The sequence below is a fragment of the Pygocentrus nattereri genome, chromosome 3 (genome assembly GCF_015220715.1).
Source record: "Pygocentrus nattereri isolate fPygNat1 chromosome 3, fPygNat1.pri, whole genome shotgun sequence".
Classification (NCBI taxonomy): Eukaryota; Metazoa; Chordata; class Actinopteri; order Characiformes; family Serrasalmidae; genus Pygocentrus; species Pygocentrus nattereri.
This window is the reverse complement of record NC_051213.1, coordinates 51,227,169-51,247,667: the sequence shown is the minus strand read 5'-3', so window position 1 is coordinate 51,247,667 and position 20,499 is coordinate 51,227,169. Positions and strand designations below refer to the sequence as shown.

The window sequence follows — 20,499 nt, the reverse complement described above, 5'->3', positions numbered from 1 at the left end:
CACCTCATCGCTCTGAGTGGGTTGATGGACCCTGACCCTGTTACTGCGGAGAACATGGAAAAGTGCTGGACTTTCCCTTTAATACACCCGCAGTACCAAATAGCGCCTGAGAGCGACAGAGCGGCGCCGCTCAGCCCTACTGAGGTCCGGAAAGGCTCCTTACCCACATCGACAGCGCTCCACTGACGTAGATGAGGAACTTCGGGCCCTTGAGGTGCAGCAGGGCAGAACCTGAGAGACCGAGAACAGCCATTAGCTGCATTAGCCTCAGAGCTAATTACCCATTAGCTACATTAGCCTCAGAGCTAATTACCCATTAGCTGCATTAGCCTCAGAGCTAATTACCCATTAGCTGCATTAGCCTCAGAGCTAATTATCCATTAGCTACATTAGCCTCAGAGCTAATTACTCATTAGCTGCATTAGCCTCAGAGCTAATTACCCATTAGCTGCATTAGCCTCAGAGCTAATTACCCATTAGCTACATTAGCCTCAGAGCTAATTACTCATTAGCTACATTAGCCTCAGAGCTAATTACCCATTAGCTGCATTAGCCTCAGAGCTAATTACTCATTAGCTACATTAGCCTCAGAGCTGCTTACTCATTAGCTAAATTAGCCTCAGAGTTGATTACTCATTAGCTACATTAGCCTCAGTGCTAATTACCCATTAGCTACATTAGCCTCAGAGCTAATTACTCATTAGCTGCATTAGCCTCAGAGCTAATTACTCATTAGCTACATTAGCCTCAGAGCTAATTACTAATTAACTACATAAGCCTCAAAGCTAATTACCCATTAGCTGCATTAGACTCAGAGCTAATTACCCATTAGCTACATTAGCCTCAGAGATAATTACTCATTAGCTACATTAGCCTCAGAGCTAATTACTCATTAGCTGCATTAGCCTCAGAGCTAATTACCCATTAGCTGCATTAGCCTCAGAGCTAATTACTCATTAGCTACATTAGCCTCAGAGCTGCTAACTCATTAGCTACATTAGCCTCAGAGTAGATTACTCATTAGCTACATTAGCCCCAGACCTGATTACTCATTAGCTACATTAGCCTCAGAGCTGATTACTCATTAGCTACATTAGCCTCAGAGCTGCTAACTCATTAGCTACATTAGCCTCAGAGTAGATTACTCATTAGCTACATTAGCCCCAGACCTGATTACTCATTAGCTACATTAGCCTCAGAGCTGATTACTCATTAGCTACATTAGCCTCAGGGCTGCTTACTCATTAGCTAAATTAGCCTCAGAGTTGATTACTCATTAGCTACATTAGCCTCAGTGCTAATTACCCATTAGCTACATTAGCCTCAGAGCTAATTACTCATTAGCTGCATTAGCCTCAGAGCTAATTACTCATTACCTACATTAGCCTCAGAGCTAATTACTAATTAACTACATTAGCCTCAAAGCTAATTACCCATTAGCTGCATTAGACTCAGAGCTAATTACCCATTAGCTACATTAGCCTCAGAGATAATTACTCATTAGCTACATTAGCCTCAGAGCTAATTACTCATTAGCTGCATTAGCCTCAGAGCTAATTACCCATTAGCTGCATTAGCCTCAGAGCTAATTACTCATTAGCTACATTAGCCTCAGAGCTGCTAACTCATTAGCTACATTAGCCTCAGAGTAGATTACTCATTAGCTACATTAGCCCCAGACCTGATTACTCATTAGCTACATTAGCCTCAGAGCTGATTACTCATTAGCTACATTAGCCTCAGAGCTGCTAACTCATTAGCTACATTAGCCTCAGAGTAGATTACTCATTAGCTACATTAGCCCCAGACCTGATTACGCATTAGCTACATTAGACTCAGAGCTGAATACTCATTAGCTACATTAGCCTCAGAGCTAATTACTCACTAGCTGCATTAGCCTCAGAGCTAATTACTCATTAGCTACATTAACTTCAGAGCTAATTACTCACTAGCTGCATTAGCCTCAGAGCTAATTACTCATTAGCTACATTAACTTCAGAGCTAATTACTCATTAGCTGCATTAGCCTCAGAGCTAATTACCCATTAGCTGCATTAACCTCAGAGCTAATTAGTCATTAGCTGCATTAGACTCAGAGCTAATTAGTCATTAGTTACATTAGCCTCAGAGCTAATTACTCATTAGCTGCATTAGCCTCAGAGCTAATTACTCATTAGCTGCATTAGCCCCAGACCTGATTACTCATTAGCTACATTAGCCTCAGAGCTAATTACTCATTAGCTACATTAGCCTCAGAGTTGATTACTCATTAGCTACATTAGATTCAGAGCTAATTACTAATTAACTACATTAGCCTCAAAGCTAATTACTCATTAGCTACATTAGCCTCAGAGCTGATTACGCATTAGCTACTTTAGCCTCAGAGGTGATTACTCATTAGCTACATTAGACTCAGAGCTAATTACTCATTAGCTACATTAGCCTCAGAGCTAATTACCCATTAGCTACATTAGCCTCAGAGCTAATTACCCATTAGCTACATTAGCCTCAGAGCTAATTACCCATTAGTTACATTAGCCTCAGAGCTAATTACCCATTAGCTACATTAGCCTCAGAGCTAATTACGCATTAGCTACATTAGCTTCAGAGCTAATTACCCATTAGCTACATTAGCTTCAGAGCTGATTACTCATTAGCTACATAAGCCTCAGAGCTAATTACCCATTAGCTACATTAGCCTCAGAGCTAATTACGCATTAGCTACATTAACTTCAGAGCTAATTACCCATTAGCTACATTAGCTTCAGAGCTAATTACCCATTAGCTACATTAGCTTCAGAGCATGTTTTGGCTCCTTCACTGCGTTTGAACTGAGTAAGTTTAGCCGATCTGCTGCTTTAATGCTCCTGGTTGGCTCTTCCAGTTGTGTCCGTATCCGTTTACCTGATAAACTCCGTTTTTTCCGTTCTCGTGCTTCTCTGATGTCGTCGTCCTCGTACTCCACCACCACTCCTCCGCTCGGAGCTGCGTCCGCTCTCAGAGACATTCTGCAGGACACAAATCTGGTCTGTTATAAAGTAAACAGGCGTGAGAAAGACTCCGATCATTAACTCACTCAGCAGCAACAGCATCGCAGTTACGAGCTTTTAATCCAAATCTCCAAAATTCCCACCTTTCCCTCAGTTAAGGTTTCATTTCTAGAGGGACGTACCGAGTCAGATCTGTTCACAGTGGTGGTGATGGGAACCAGACTTCCCTCTAAAAGCTCCTACAGAAAGTTCCTACATGAGCTGGTTCTGAATTCACTGCCTGATGACTGAGACGCTGTTTTATGAGAGTTTAGAGAACTTCAACTCCATTCATGGTGGAGGGAGACATGCAGGGCGCTGTGCGGCAAAATAGTCCCCAAAGAAAACTCATTATTCCAGATTTTCCACTGTTTTCCATCATCAACATTCCATATAAGCTCAGAAGACTCGTGTAGGTTCTCTGGTGGTTCTGGATGGTAAATAAAATGTCTATATCTGTGTTGTAGTCATGGCGACACCTGGTTCCCATCACCACCACTGTAAAGCCGTCGGTTTTTCTAGAACAGCATTTCACATCAATCCAGTCTGTTTACATCTCAGTTCTGCTGAAATACTGGTGGGAACGCCCTGTTTTCTCTGAATAGCAGGAGACGCGCGGCGGCAGGAGGCCACGTGGTGCGTTTTACCTTCTCTTACTGCTCGATCGTCTCGGTGTTGGGTCCTCAGCCACGTCTCGAGGCCGTGATGTCCTGTGCCATGTGTTCTGGGTAAGGATGCTTGACTGTAGGCCTGAAGTGCAGCAGCCGTAGTGAGAGTAAGCTTGATAGCATAACAGTGTACGCGGGCACCATTGTATGAAAGTGCCAGAAAAGCAGAACGGGCCACCGCGCGGACAAAAGCAGCCCCACCGCAGCCAGCATGTTCCACAGCACGTGACAGCTGAGGGACAATGTCACTGGCGACCCCCACAGAGGAGGAAAAAAGACCACCGTGTCACTCAGCTGACGTTATCCCTCCCTCTCACGCTCACACACTCACACACACACTCAGACTCTCAGAAGTGATGCGGTAATTAACAGCGCTGTCACTCTTTCACACACGTCCTGTCCTGTTGCTTTAAAGGGCCCATATCCTGCCCTTTTCAGTGATACTGTCATTTTTAACTAGGACGTATCAGACCTTTCCCTCCTCTCTTCATCCCTTACACTCCAACAAGCTGTTTCTGTCACTGGGCTTTTATGACTGACATATGCAAATGAGCTCTGTTCTGATTGGCTTCATTTAATTGCGCTCATCTTGCCAAGCTCTCTGGGCTGAAACACCACTTATATCTTCATATTTACAAATGGGCGGGGCTAAAGTTCTGTGGGCTGGTTATGTAAATGTGATTTAATGACCTCACAAAACCAGTGAAGAGTTATATGCCTGGGGTCTGCAAGTGAACGTGTCTGTTTATACGCTCAAAAGAATTTTTGAATTACAATTGAATTAGGGCCCATATCACATAACACACACACACACACACACACACACACACACACACACACACACACACACACACACACTTCTTCTAAGCTGCTTCTCCTTCTGGGTCGCAGGGGGTGCTGGAGCCTGGCAAGAGGCAGGACACATCCTGGACAGGTCACCAGCCCATCGCAGGGCAGACAGACAGACACATTCACTCACACCAAGGGGCAATTCACCATGTCCAGTCTGACTGCATGTCTTTGGACTGTGGGGGGAAACCAGAGAACCTGGAGGAACCCCACGCAGACACAGGAGGACAGGCAGACTCCACACAGAAAGGAGCTGGTCATCCGGCCATCATTAATGTGATGAATCGGCTCCTGAACTGACCCTCATGAGCTCCTCCTACTCAGTGACGTCACGTGACTGAATCACTGCATCATCAGCACAAACTAACGAGCAGAACGAGCTTCGCTGAGAAGATCATTAACCCTGATCAGCTCTCAGCTTCATTATTAGAGCCAGACGAAGGAGGAAAAGGTGAGATGAACTGCTTTTCCACCGTTTACAGGCTTTAACGTCTGGTCGGCGCTGTTGCCACGGTAACGCTGAACGATGGAGAAAAGGCGCATGAATTCCGATCCGAGCGTCACACGTCACACGAATCGGATACGCATCCCATCTAGAACCACATGTGAAAGTGACTCAGGTCGGATTTGGAAACATCAGATCTGAGTCACGTATTTATCACTCTGCATATCTTAGCAGCACAAATATCACTAATAACCTCCCTGTGTTACGAAAGCCAATCAAACTGTACAGCAGCCGCTCCTCTGAACCCCCCGAACGCTTTAAAGATCAGGTTATTGAGTCTTTATATGACAGAAAGATCAAAACATTAACATTATTACAGTAAAACAAACATAAAGCTCACACTTCCTGCCAGGATTAATGAGCTTTACAGACTTCAGACTAAAACCTGGTAAACCCTAATTATGATTATTGTATTAAAACTAATGACCGGACACCCCCGATCAATCCTAACTGGACCAAACTGGGCCGAATGTGTCCGTGGTGACTGTTTCAGTGACCGTTTCAGCTTCATGACCAGAAGCTCAGCTCTGAACAGCTGTTCACACAGAAATCCTCATATTTTACACTGAAACACTGAAAAGATGAAACTCTGACGCCTCTTAATGTTCCTCACTGACGTTCAGACTCCGGGACACGTTCACCTCCAAACAGGTCTACCTGCTCACCACGTGGCCATGAGGGACAGGGATGCAGCCTCACTTCCTGCTCTACAGTGCAGGGGTGTGGCTGCAATAAGGCCCCGCCCACTGGCTAAAACTCTGTTTTGGTCGGAACATGAAAACGTGAAACAGCATTATCTGAATTGAAGTTTTTATTTAAAAATTAAACTCATAATAAATCTAAATCTTTCAACATCTCTTTAAAAAATGAAACAACGCAGAAAAAAGCAAATAAAAAGTTATTATTTTCAGAAGTGTAAATTTAGGGGCTCAGGGTTTGGGACAGACTCCCAGTAGAAAGTACCCTATAAATGATGATTGTGTGTATATTTAGCTTATTAATATCATATTAATGCCCTCGGTTTAAACAGATCCGTAGGTTTTTAAACAGGCTTTTTACTGTGGGAGGTCAGTTTGAGCTCATTCATTGAAATGATCCACACAGGCCGCCTTTAAATACCGCGTCATTAAACATCTTCATGGTTTAGCAGAACTCAGTACAGATGCTGCGTCTCCAGTAGAGGTCAGTGGTTTTCCTGTAGAGCGAGTTATTGTCCACTCAGAACTTGGTTCATATCTCTAGATTTCCACCACGTATCCTTCGTTATCGTAACCGCTGTTGGGCCGTCTGTCCGCCGCGCATTTCCGCAAGAACCCAATGAGCCGATACAGCGCTCCGAGTGGGATGAGTAAGCAGGGAACGGCAGCCAGGAGAATGCAGATGGCGTAGACCCAGCCTGGATACATCAGCACTTCAGGGGCCGGGAAGCCCACCTGCAACATTTACAGCAAATTAGTTTGTGTACGAGAAGCACTAAGCAGTGCTGGACAGTACCTGAGTAACTGAGTTACTGAGTATCTGAGTATCTGAGTACCTGAGTACCTGAGTACCTGAGTATCTGAGTAACTGAGTAACTGAGTACCTGAGTAACTGAGTATCTGAGTAACTGAGTAACTGAGTAACTGAGTACCTGAGTACCTGAGTAACTGAGTAACTGAGTACCTGAGTAACTGAGTATCTGAGTACCTGAGTATCTGAGTATCTGAGTACCTGAGTACCTGAGTAACTGAGTAACTGAGTACCTGAGTAACTGAGTATCTGAGTAACTGAGTAACTGAGTATCTGAGTATCTGAGTATCTGAGTAACTGAGTATCTGAGTAACTGAGTAACTGAGTATCTGAGTATCTGAGTAACTGAGTATCTGCATAACTGAGTATCTGAGTAACTGAGTAACTGAATATCTGAGTAACTGAGTATCTGCATAACTGAGTATCTGAGTAACTGAGTAACTGAATATCTGAGTAACTGAGTATCTGAGTAACTGAGTGACTGAGTATCTGAGTAACTGAGTAAATGTAATTAGTTTCTGTACTTTAGTATTTTTGGTGTATCTGTACTGAAGTTTCTCCGTTCTGGGCGACTTTTTCCTTTCACTCCACTACATTTCAGAGTCTAATATCCGACTTTTTCCTCCTACATTTTGAGAAATCTGTCGTTCCTTTTGGTTTCTGTGTGTATAAAAACGTAACATGTCAAAACGAAAGAAGCGCAAAGCCAGAGCACCAATCAGGGCCCAGCGGTCACTTTGTTTAGAGCTGGATTTGACCTGTTGGTCATACCGACCCAGTGCAGCACGCGGTTCAACGTCAGCGCAGCAGCGTAAAACTTTGGGAGAATCTGTTCAACATAAATGATGAACTAACCTAACTTTGTGTAAATAGAGCTCAATATAGAAATATGTCCACATATGCAGTCGAGACTGACGCGGCTTTTTTCTGAATTTCTCCTTTATATTTAATAAAAATGGGAATCCAGGCTTCAGTGTGGCTACTTTTACTGGTTTTAGCTGTGATGTGATGCCTGCCAGGAAAACTAAAGAACTCCAGACACACAACAAGTCTCTGCTGATCGGCTACATTTGGGGTAAGAGGGCTGAAAGTGGGTAAATTTGTCTGTTCCTGAATGAAAGTGTTTGAGTTTCTTACATAGTCTGGGTTCCACGCCTCGTAGGTGGGCTTCTCCTGGGCCTGCACCACCACATAGGCCAGAAAGACCACCAGAAGCATCAGCGGGCTGATGACCCTCCACGTGACCTGCCAGTAGAGGTTGGGCCTGCGTCCTGTCATCCACTCGACATCATCGCTGAACCTGAATGCAAAGGAACACACAGCAAAGTCTGATTTCACAGCAGCTCAACGATCAAGTTAAACACTGCAGCTCACAGGAAGCGCCGACGTGTTGAGAACCTACTGCTTTGAGTCATTTCTGAATAATATTTCACCCCTCAGGTATTTTGCCGCAGTACGATCTGACCCAAAGTCTGTACACCCCTGGCCGAAAGAGAACATATGCCGTGTGAGGAAGTTCTAAATGGCTGCACCTCGTGGCTCCATAGATGTAGCTGACGGCTGTAATCTCGAAGAAGGCGATGACCAGCAGAGGCAGGGAGCCCACGTAGTTATTAAAGATCTCCAGCCAGTAATTCCCTGAGCCCAGAGTGAAGATGAGGGCGACGATGAAGGAGACCACGCAGATCAGGCCTGCAGAGAGAAAACGCAGGGTCAGCGTTAAAATCACAGGGGACATTAACACGAAAAGCTTTTGGCTCTTTATAGAGATAAAGGGTTAAAATCAGCACATAGACAGCGCCATCTAGTGAGAAGAAGCTCGTTGTTGATGTATATTTGATGAAGTATGTTTTCACTGTGGACCTTTTGAGCAGGTTTCTTTGTATTTTGGCTTTAGGGCCTCTGTTGGCCCTCTAGTGGCAAAGCTGCTGGTCCACCGGCGTTTTGCTCAGTGTTTTCCGGGCGGCCCATCGGTGCGGTGGTAAAGCAGAGCGATAGACACAATTCCACTGATCATCACTAATTTTTCCAAGCACAGTCCAATTAACTGGTTTTCCTTCCTTTATTTATAATCTGTAAATTAGAGTGAAGTTAACTTTTTCTCTCTCAGTTGTTTGTAATATTTGTCTTGGTTTATTTTCCAAAATAAAAGTCTCTGTGGATTCTAAATCTGTTTGAGGAGATTAAAAACGAGGTAGAGCTTGCATGCAGGACAGTAGTCTGGGTGGTCTGAGGGGAAACAGTCAGTGGGGTGCCGAGCTTACCGAGCCAGCGGGCTGATACACTATCTGGGTTGGAACATTTTGAATGCTGGTTTGCTGACCAGCAGCAGTGGAAGTTAATGTGCTGGTCAACAGCAAAACAAGCATGTGCTGTATTTTGGATGGTCAGCCAGAATGACCTTGCTAAGAGACCAGCTAAGCCAGCACTAGACCAGCACTAGACCAGCACTAGACCAGCTTAGACTGCATGCTGGTCTCTGCTGCTTTTCCAGCAGGGAGTGTGATGCGACCCTTTCTCTCTGCTTACCTGTGAAAATCTCCTTCGGAATACACTTGGGCACCAGGTGGAGGTCCAGCAGGGGGGTCAGGACCCCCTCCATGTTTCCAAACATCGAGGAGAGGCCCAGGCTGAAGAGCATGATGAAGAAGAGGACGGCCCAAACCTGCGACCCGGGCATTTTTATCACCGCCTCCGTGAACACGATGAAGGCCAAGCCGGTACCCGAGGCGCTCTGGGAGACAGAGGAGCTTCACCGCTCAGGCTCACGTTCAGAGCTAATGTTTACTGACCGGCACATCAATCAATACACCTGCTGTTATCCTTTAAGTCAGTGGCCGAGTGACAGTCGGCATGCGGGCCAACACGAGGCTAGTTAGTGTTGGCACAACGCCAAGTGTTTACTCGGATTTCGGAGCTCACTGAACTGGAATTCCACTGATTTTTCCAAATGTTTAGATAAAGCAGCCAATTGAGTGTAAAGAGAGATTCAGAGGGTTTGGTGTGAAAAGGTTCAGACGTCTTTACAGTGGTGGTGATGGGAACCAGGTGTCGCCATGACAACAACACAGATATAGACACTTTATTTACCATCCAAGAGTTTTTAAAATGTAAAATGTACATTTCAGTTAGTGAAAACATTTAAAAATAAAATTCTGGAAGGCAGTTATGAAAAGATTCACTCTACTTTTAGACAGTTTTACTGGTTTAAAGTCATTTTATCTACACTCTATATAGAACCTTTTTGAAAATGGTTCTAAAGAGCACCAAAAAGGATTCGTCTATTGTTATGATGTCAAGCTTGTAACTCTAAAAGAACCCTTTAAAAAAAGGGAACCCTTTAAAAAAGGTTGACTATAGAACCATCTACAGCACATTCTCCAACAATCTGAAGAACCGTGTCATCATGTAAGGAACCCTTTAATCATGCAAAGGGTTCTTTGAGTGCTCAAGGTTCTACATAGCACCATTTGTTTAGTAAAGAACCCTTGAAGAACCATCCTATTAAAGAGAGTAGTACAATCATCGTATTCCAGCGGCAGATCGTTTGACTTGCTATAAGAAATAATGTTTACAATAAGTAAAGCAATCTGCCAGTGGAACGGAACAATGGCACTAGATAACATGACTTAAAACAACTAAGAACATCTGGAAATAGGCTGAAGAACCTTGAAATGTTCTTAAAACAATCCCGTAATGAGAAATATTAGACAGGTTGGGTAGATTTAGGATGGTTTCACTTAGGAAGATAAAGAAGGAACTTTCTGTAGGAGCTTTTAGAGGGACGTCTGGTTCCCATCACCACCACTGTGAGGAGCTCTGACTCAGCAAGTTCCTCTGAAGACCAAACCGCTCAGAACGGCTCTGTTTACATCTTAACCAGTTAATTCCGCCTCTGAAAGAGAAAGCGCGGCACACAGGGACTTTGATCTTGTTAATAAACTAGTGTAAGAACTAAGACGCTACTTTCTGAGAGGCTGAGCGACGTTACCTGGTCCAGTAAAGCTTGGAGATCACATGTCTTCAGATCAAGCTCTGCCACCTGGTTTGGATCAGTAGAGTTAAGATGCCGCAGCCATTTCTCGTAGTTCTCCTCTGTGATGTTCCCGTCAGCTATGTTAAAGGTGTTCATCAGCAGCTGAATGTTTCTGTAAGGAAAAAAGCAAAACGAATGAAACGATTATAAGCGCCGTCCTGCCACAGCAGAGAGAAACCCACTCGATACGTCTAATATTCCTCGCGATGAGACAGTCGGATGGACAGTATTCACTCCATTTCTAGACTCGCTACGTTGTTTTATGTCATTTTATCTGTTTATTAATTGTTTTGTTCTTTTGGCAGATCATTTTAATTATTTAGTATTTAAAAGACAGAAAAATGAAGTGGTTCTAAGGTGTTGCTAGGCCGTTGCCATGGTATCCCAGGTGGTTTCTAAGTGCTGCTAAGCAGGTGCTATGGTTTATAAAAGGTTTATAAAATGTTTTGTTTCTAACATGTAGCTGGGCCACCGCTATGGCATCCCAGGTGTTGCAAGGTTATTGGTAAAAATGACTGGTAATTGACAGACACTGATTCGGCTCAGAATATTCCATTGACTGACATTAGTAATGGAGTCCTTTCAGCTTTAGATCCGTTTGTATAGCAAAACGTGAAGGAAGGTACCAGCTTGCTTTGCTTTTATTTAAGATCTGTTCAGACACAGGTTCAGTACCAGGTCTAGTTTTGGTTTTTCCTAAAACTTCTGCGCAGTGTTTTTGTGTTTTCTTCCCGGTTCTGACGTGGAGCTTTGGCGTTTTGGTTCCGAGACCTGGAGGGTCTTTTAGGACTGTGTCTGATTGTTGACACCGTCTTGAAGGATTTGACTTGTTATTTGAAGGCCTCAGTAAACCTGCACCTGACTCCAGCCACGCCCTGGCAGTTAGCTCAGTGTCCACACAGTGTCCAGTGCTGCAGGAGTGTGAAGGGTTCTGGGCAGTTCTTACCCGTTTAGGCAGTCGTTATAGTTGGACAGTGCTTTAAATCCCAGGATGGAAAAAATGGGTATAGACGCGTAGATTGACGTAGCGCTGTTGATGCAGCCCACGATTAGAGCGTCTCGCTCGCAGTTGTTTCTGAGAAAACAAACATCAGTTATTTACACTGCGCCTGTATTTGTGCACGCTTGGGAAGTTTAAAGGGCCCATATCATTCATTTACCTTACATTCTATTATTATTAAAAGGTCCAGTTATAACATTTATGAAGCTGTACATCCGATCATTATTTACTTTCCAGCCTCAGAATTAAACAGACTGCACCTTTAAGACTGATATATGTAAATGAACTCTGTTTTGGTTGGCTGTGTCTCGTACCAAAGGCAGTCCAGGCTCAAACACTTATGACATCAGAGTGGGTGGGTGGAGCTAAACTGCTGTAGGATGAATAGACAGATGTGTGCGTATAATTTGTTGGCATATGTGACATCACAAAAACAGGGATCTTAGTTTATGTGTGCGGAGGGGGGAGGGAAAGGTGCATTCTGAAACTTTAACACTGCTTACGCACAATTTTAAAATCTTTTATTCAAACGAAGGGAGTTTAGTTTGGTGTGAGATGGACCCTTTAAGCTTGTTGTTGGCTCTTTCCGTATGGAGGCTGCTTACTTTTGTGGGTTGTAACTGGAAAATGCGATGAGTCCCCCGAAAGCCAGAGACAGGGAGAAGAAGATCTGAGTGGCGGCGTCCAGCCACACGGTCGGGTTCTTCAGCGTTTCCCACTGTCAGAACACAGAGCGTTACGGAGTCAGAACCGTACCCATAAAATCACTCAGCGTAACAATCAGGCCAGGTATTGATTAGAAAATAGGAGCATGAGTGTTGCTATGGGGTTGCTATGGTACCCCAGGTGGTTGCTAGGATGCTGTTAGGTGGTGTATAACAATAACGATAAAATGAAGAAGGAAAAATGTTGTGGGAAAAGAGGAAGACAGAGAAGAAAAGAAAAAGAAAAACAGAAACAATCGAAGAGCTCTAAGTGGTTGCTTGGTAGGTATACCAGGTGGTTGCTAGGGTGTTGCCACGTGGTTGCAATGGTATTGCAGGTGGTTGCTAGGGTGTTGCTAATTTTTTGCTTTGGTGTATCTGGTGGATGCTTAATGCTACTAAGTGGTGGTTCTGGTGTTCCAGGTAGTTGCTAGGATGTTGCTATGGTATCCCATTCGGGAAGCTGTGCTAAAAGTATTGCTCACATTGGGGGTGAAGAGGTGGCGCAGGCCGATGGTGGCGCCTGGAAGAGTCAAAGCTCGGATCAGGAAGATGGTCAGCACCAGATAAGGAAACGTGGCTGTGACGTATACGGCCTGCAGCAGGACACAGGGAGTCATGCACTGTTTAATGGCCTTCATTCATCCATAGAGGAACAATGAAATGAAAAATCTACATTCCATGGCCACTTTATCAGAAACCCCTCCCTTGCAGCTCCACAGATCCACACAAGCTGAAATCTGATTGGCTTGGGAGATCGTTTTAAGCATTTAGTTAAAAGCTTTTAGATCAGAGCATCTTTACTGTTACTGAAACATCCAGTCAGGTGGATCCACACTGTTTGTCGGTGCTGTACTCTGTGAGGGTCCGAACCTTGCCGATGGTCTCAATGCCGCGGATGAAGCAGATGTAGACGATACACCAAGCTGAGGCCAAACACACCACCAGCCACCACTGCAGGTCTCCACTGACCTCGATGTTTGGAGTGATGTTCAGCGTGTCTCTGTACCAGAAATAATTCACCGCCGTGCTCTTCTGACACTCCTCCACATGACCTGCACCACAGAACACCAGCCGTTTATAAGGACACATGTACAGATATAACACTGTTATAACACAGCAACAGTCCCATTCTTCTTATTAGACACAGAATTTAAAATAAACTGGATTTTCAAAGCAAGAGAACAATTGAACTGTAATAGAACGGACCGTGTCTGAATGTGGTGATTAAACCACAGCTTTACGCTGTTCTGCTGGTGGAGACTCACCCGTGCGGTTGGCGTTGACTGGGCAGCTTTGCCAGGGCAGTGGGTTCTGAAAGGAGTGGAAGAAGTACCACAGAACCCAGGCCAGGATAGTGTTGTAGAACAGACCCACTAGGAAAGACACCGTCATGGAAGCCACACCTGCACACACAGCACGGTCATCCAGTCAGAGCAGGAACAGAGCGCAGCTGCTGCCCTCAGCGTGAGCTACAGGGGCAGTCTGGACAAAATGCATGAATACAAGGGGTCCTGGGAGGTCCGGGGCCATTCAAGATCAAAATCAAAATTCTGGGGTGAGACCTATTAAGATGTTCTGCTGTCCAAACCCAGACTCAGTGATCTGCTTCTCCCACAATCAGCTTCTGTTCAGGTGTTCTTAACGACCTAGAGCTGCTCTGCCTCAGGGTGGCGCTGTAGCAGCCCGCCTCACCCAGTTGGTCCTTCCTAGTCTAGAAACCGTAACTCTGGGGTGGATTTTTGGGGGCAGCTGTTTAAAACAAGTTTTTTTCCTTTTGCTGATAGCTGTAAATCGCTTCACTGGCACTGTGGGGGGTCCCACTGGTTACATGATGCACTTACATGATGCATGCTGGGAATTGTAGTGAGAGAACATTAACTCAAAAAGGACAAGCAATGTGGTGCTGAAATGTGCTCCACAGCACCACAGATACCACACGAAGTGCTAGTTCTGGGCTGAAAAGCCTAAATGATATGAATTAAGCCCCCCGGTGACTGCAGTACCTGTACCCCAAACACCCACCTACTCCGCTGAGATAAGGTGAGATTGAGGTCCACACGCCGATGCTGCCTGTGCGAAGCCTCTGTCCGATGGCCAGCTCCATGTGAAGCAGCGGCAGGCCTTCAAACACCAGAGCTATGAGGTACGGGATCAGGAACGCACCTGGATGCAAACAGAGCATATCAGTGTTCTGAGCACACTAGAACCACTGAACCAGTTAATTATTAGTTATATTATTAGTTAGATTAGTTAATAAATGTATTCCTGCTGATTATACAAGACTGTAACTATAAACCTACAACATGCATCTATATGGGAGGCGTTTCTGATAAAACGTCCACTGAGCATCAACATTTAACGTGGTGTTTCCGTTATTTTGTCCACCACCTGTATAATCAATAGGGGAGGTGAACGAGTAAGAGGAGGGAACAGGAATCATTTTTTTCTGCTAAACATTAAACCTAAAGTACATCATTGAAACTAGAAACACTGCATGTGATTAAACAGCTCTCCATCAGCCTCCAGAACGCTCGAGCTTTATTTCATATTTCATTTCATAATTACTATTGGACTGTTATTTGGATTAATGCATCCACTTTGCATCTTTGGTGTAAAAAGGCCTCAACTGACACAGGTGTTATGCAGCTTTAGGGCACAGACCCACTAAACTGAGACTGAATGCACTAATCTATAATAAACAGTGAACTTCAAGGCGTCTGATTTCTGGGCTCAGATTATATAATCCAGATTACACAGATCCCAGAACTGCCAGTAAACTAAGCAGGAAAATAACCAACAAAGGCGATTTAAGGCAATTTTCCACTATGTTGGGACCAACATGGGACTATTTCATATATCTGGAGCCTTCAGCATCAGCTCTAAGACCAGCACATGCCCACCTCCTCCAGCTAGCGAGAGAATCTATTCACACATTTAAAAACAGCTCCTGGACGTACAGAACGTACCTTCCATGGTACCTTCAATAGAACCCTGGACCTTTATACGGTCTTTGTTCTCTTTAAGCTTGTACAGAGTTTTTCATGCTTCATTAAAGACACGTCGTGAAGCAGGGGTGCCCAGGTGTCCTGGAGATCTACCACACTGGAGCTAAACTATGCAGGGTGGTAGATCTCCAGGACTAGGATTGGGCGCTCCTGGTCTCTGGCATCCATCTAAAGAACCCTTGGCACCTTTATTTTTCAGAGGGTCTTAAATTTTTCTCAGTTTTAGGTTCTTTTAGCTTTAAAAAGGTTCTTTTTACTTCTAACAATCGTTTTTCATGGATTTGTTTGTTTGGGTGAAAACTAGAACATCCTTCCTCTGGACATGTGGAGCTCTGCATGCCACTAATGCAACAGAGCAAACTGCATGGAGGAGAACCATCCCACCCACTCAGATAGAGCACTGCCAATCACGATCTCTTGGACTTACGGATGGCTGTGGCATCGCTGGAACCGACTGCTCTGTTTCTAAAGTGCAGATGGTGTTTCTGCATCATACAGCGTTCACAGCTCTCGTCCAGAAGCGAGGGGGAGAGTTGGGTTCTACTGACACTGTGAAAGCTGGGAGCTTCGTTTTCCGCTGCCGTGTGTGATCCGTCAACACGCTGGGCTAATCTTTAACTCTGAGCGCTGTGAAACATTCCGAGCGGAGCTCTTCTCTCACTGCGACAGAAAAGACGAATATCTCAGGAATTCAGCTCTTTAAATGGGAAATGGCTTTGAAGTCCTCAAGGAAAGACATCAGTAGTCTGTAGTCATTTCAGAGCAGCTGTGTGGTCAGAAACTGACCAGTGACGAAGGACGAGAGGATGACTAACACAGACTGTACATTCACGGATGAGCCACAGTCTCTAACTGTACATCAGCAAGGCAGAGCTGCAGGAGAGGCGTTTCTGATAAAGTGGCCAGGGAGAGTGTCTGCTTTACTGTGTTCTGGCCAGTTTTCCCGTTTCCTGCTGTTTCTTTAGTTTTGTCCGTTTTCTTTTTGTTTGTTTTTCTGTTATTTGGATTGTTTGTTACTGTTTGTAGTTTATTTATCTATAATTTCAGGTGAAAGTCCTCCAGCGTCTCTCTTGGTAAACCAGTCTTTTAATAGAAGGTCATTAATTAGTGACGCTGACGTCTATTAAAATGATCAGAAGCACAAAACACTGAAGGTAAACAGTTTCCATCAGGGAGAACCGAGTGGCTCTGAAATCACTTTTTACACACAAGCAAAGTTTCAGTTTCAGATTTATTTACAACTTAGTTCCAAGTTTAAGTTGAATAAAAACTGGCTTTAAACTCAGGATCACAGATGAGCTCCTTTACTATGTTGATCTGTAGGCGTCTGTTCATAAACATAAACCAGCCCAAACTCATTTACTATAAAATGAAATGGTGTTTGTAGAAATTCAGAAAAAAGCCGCGTCAGTCTCGACTGCATATGTGGACATATTTCTATATTGAGCTCTATTTACACAAAGTTAGGTTAGTTCATCATTTATGTTGAACAGACTCTCCCAAAGTTTTACGCTGCTGCGCTGACGTTGAACCGCGTGCTGCACTGGGTCGGTATGACCGACAGGTCAAAACCAGCTCTAAACAAAGTGACCGCTGGGCCCTGATTGGTGCTCTGGCTTTGCGCTTCTTTCGTTTTGACATGTGACGTTTTTATACACACAGAAACCAAAAGGAACGACAGATTTCTCAAAATGTAGGAGGAAAAAGTCGGATATTAGACTCTGAAATGTAGTGGAGTGAAAGGAAAAAGTCCAGAACGGAGAAACTTCAGTACAGATACACCAAAAATACTAAAGTACAGAAACTAATTACATTTACTCAGTTACTCAGTTACTCAGTTACTCAGATACTCAGTTACTCAGTTACTCAGGTACTCAGTTACTGTCCAGCACTGGTCATCTGTTAATGTTTACTGTGAGTGTTGTTTGTTGTATTTTCCTTCACTGTTTACTCCTGTTCATAGTCTAAATGCTCTCTGTACTATTGATTACTGTATGTTGTTCAGTACTGTTTCTACTGTAAATAGGGTTTATTATTGTTCCCTACTGTACGTACTGTTCATAACCTTGTGTCCTACCCTCCCTGCTCTGCCTTTGCTCAGAGGTAAAGCACTAAAATGAGACCTGCTGTTTAAGTCTGCCTCAGGTTTGCATATACAGCACATGCATATACATCATACATCTATATTTACTCTTGATAAAAAGCTGTTCATGTGTAAAAACACCACATTCATCTCTACAGGACAGATTCCGATTAGCTTATCAAGCCAGCAAATATGTACTGATAAAGATCCCGTGACCAAAACGGGTTCTGAGTAGGATTTACAGAATCCGCATGGAAATATATATGATAAATAATTTACATAATATAATATATCCTCATCCTTGTGCGTGCGTGGGAAGAATAACTGTCCTTTATACGTTTATTTGAGAAACTTTGTTTGTATTTGTTATTTTCATTTAGTTCATTTTTATGTTGGGAGGGTTTATGCTTTATCTGGTGGCCACACCATGTTTGGGATTAGAAATTTGGCTGAGAAATGTTGGTATAGAGTTGAAGAGCTAAATCAGTGTTGAGAAAAAGAGCGCCACATAGTGCCCTGTGAAAAGGTTATGGCACATTTTGTGATGTGTGTTTTCCAGTGTGTTCAGTTCAGTAAATGAACAGTAACTGCGGCAGTAAATGTGCGGAAGCGTCTCTCCGCAGACGAGGCGTTCCCTCACCAACACTTCGCTGTCAGACAGACGTTTTCAGGGATTTGTTTGTTTATTTGTTTATTTAGTGGTCATTGTGTTGTGTGTGTGTGTTCGAGGACTCACTGTAACTCCACACTGTGTGAAAGAAGCTCAGGGCGTTTTGTTTTTGTGGTTTTACTCAGAATGATGATATAGTATATTTAGTCACGCTGTTTAAAAGCCACAGTTTCCTTCCCCATCAGCACGACTCGCACCTCCGCACAGCAGGAACACGGCGTTCAGTCTAACAGCCAGAACCTGCTGACAGCGAGCGCAGAGCACATCAACGCGTCACGGTGTTTTTTCCCTTATTACACAAAATATTATTCATTTTAAAGAGATTTTACCTCAAAACAAATTCTTTCCCTTGTAGTGTTTTGACTTGAGTGCTCCTCTCCAGACCTTAGTGCTCGTTTTCTATTGATTAGAGTTCAACACACTGGAAACTAAAACGCTCTAGCTTTCATTTTTATTCTGACTTTATCTTTAGACCCCCCTAAAAAATCTAAATAAGAGCAGGCCATCAAAACTTTTGCACACGACTCAAAACACGCAAGCTGACGTTCTGATCCTAAAGTAAATCTCCCATCACATCACCAGTTATTCCAATGAATCTCCAAACACTTGATCAGCAAACTGCCGCAGTCTGTCGGACTAATCGATCAATTTGCATAATCCAATTAGTCTGAGTGTAATTAGTCTGAGTGTAATTAGTCTGAGTGTAATTAGTCTGAGTGTAATTAGTTTTAATGTAATGCTCCTCCAGCCTGCTGCAGTTAAAGCAGTTTCCTGTGTGATTCAGCATGAAAGTGAGACGCCCTCTAATCTAAATCTCCATCTGAGTGTAATTTTGCACCCACGCCAGCATCAGTAACGGTCTTACCTCCTCCATAGACCTGGCACAGGTACGGAAAGCGCCACACGTTCCCCAAACCCACCGCAAATCCAATGCAGGTGAGCAGGTACTGGACCTTGTTGTCCCATTTGGGGCGCTCCTCGGCCTTGGCGGCTTCATCTGGCGCTCGGCTCAGCTCGGCACCCTTCACGCTCCCCGGCACGTCCGTCTTCTCGCTCATTTTACTCTCGGCACTGAAAGCCTCTCTGATCCTCAGCCTGACATCTTATTGCCCCCCCGTGCAGAGGAGGAGCTTAGCAGTGCTGCGGCGAGGCTCCTCTCAGCTGGAGGCTCAGCCTGTGGGAGGACGTGTCCATCACCGCCGCCGATGTGTTTGTTTAAGGCGGCTGCATCTCTTCTGCGGGTTAATTACTCACTCATTGTGGCGGCTTTAAGATCAGGTATAGATCCGATTTAGACTCAGAAATGTTTGGACATTTGGACTTTTAGTTTGAGGGGAATTCCACCAACTCTTCTGCATCATTCACTGAGCTGGATGTAGAGAGAGACATTCAGAGGGTTTGGTGTGAAATGTGCGGTAACATTATGAGAGAATAATATTTGGCAGGACAACAGGCTAATTAATTGTAGCATTAGCAGGAACACATGCTCAGCACTGGATTCACCCCAGTCAAATAAATCTGCTGGAAAACGTTGGTAGCGTACGTGATGAAGAGTAGACGTTACTGTGCAGCACTAAACATCAGTGGGCGCTAATTTTAATCAGCTCGTTTTACCATCATACAGCCTTCGCTCTTAAAAAGACGCTGTCGCCTCACAGCAAGAAGCTCTGGGTTCGATTCCCCGGCCGGGCGACTGGGTCCTCTCTATGTGGAGTCTGCATGTTCTCCCCGTGTCTGCATGGGGTTCCTCCGGGTTTTATATCGAACCACTTCGTGCTTAAGGGGTTCTTTGCACAGAGAACCGGTTCTGACTGAAGGAGAATGTGTTGGTTCTATACAGCAATAACTAGAAGAACCCAGAAATACTGATTGTGGCCAACTGTTTGTTTCACTGGGGTGGTCAGAGTGCAGCGCTGGCCACTCCTTGGATGCACCTCTGTCTGAGGGTGTATATTAGAGCCATCTTCATGCCGAGCCCCCAGCTGTTCCGTGATGTTCCAGATGTGCGTTGTACCTTAATAATTTCACAACCAAGGTGCAACATATACAAGGTCCTGATGGGACTGGGACTCCCTAACTCACCTCCAGGTTCTCCTGAATGTCTCCAAATCAAAATCCTGGGGGTCCCTGGAAACAAGCTTATTATGAATAGGAAACCATCATTAGGCAGAAAGATCAAAACAGGCCCATCAGCAAGAACATTAAATACGGCCACATCAGCGTTTCGGTACCTTCGTTAAAACAGAAGAATGGACTGATGAGCTCAGAAACACCAGAAGACCACTGAAAACAACTGTGGTAGAAGACAGGAGAAACGTTCCATGGTGACCAAAACCCTTCATAACAATGAGGTCAGAGCATCTGGGTCAAACCCAGCAATCAACAGAAAACATTACCAGTGTGAACACAGAGGGTTCACCACAGGAGGCAGGCCTCAAA

General features: G+C 44.4%; 2 protein-coding genes across 2 annotated transcripts in view; both read right to left on the bottom strand.

The window, feature by feature from the left end:
* si:ch211-254p10.2 (solute carrier family 40 member 1) overlaps positions 1-3,826 on the bottom strand; it is a 53,713-nt gene extending 49,887 nt beyond the window's left edge. The window contains exons 1-3 of the mRNA XM_037536814.1: positions 3,676-3,826; positions 2,904-3,007; positions 164-231 (exon numbers count right to left, since the gene is read on the bottom strand). Coding sequence (XP_037392711.1) covers positions 164-231; positions 2,904-3,006 — 171 coding nt within the window. The 5' untranslated portion in view covers position 3,007; positions 3,676-3,826. The remainder of the gene's footprint in view (positions 1-163; positions 232-2,903; positions 3,008-3,675) is intronic.
* A 2,125-nt stretch (positions 3,827-5,951) lies between these two features.
* Positions 5,952-19,154, bottom strand: LOC108415428 (sodium-dependent neutral amino acid transporter B(0)AT3-like). Its single transcript, XM_017688469.2, has 12 exons — positions 18,926-19,154; positions 14,325-14,465; positions 13,568-13,705; positions 13,173-13,354; positions 12,785-12,895; positions 12,201-12,313; positions 11,542-11,670; positions 10,551-10,707; positions 9,089-9,293; positions 8,092-8,251; positions 7,697-7,859; positions 5,952-6,483 (listed from the first exon to the last, which is right to left on the bottom strand). Exons 1-12 carry the CDS (start codon positions 19,116-19,118, stop codon positions 6,289-6,291), a joined length of 1,887 nt encoding a protein of 628 aa, XP_017543958.1. The 5' UTR covers positions 19,119-19,154; the 3' UTR covers positions 5,952-6,288.
* Between the last annotated feature and the right edge of the window lie 1,345 nt (positions 19,155-20,499).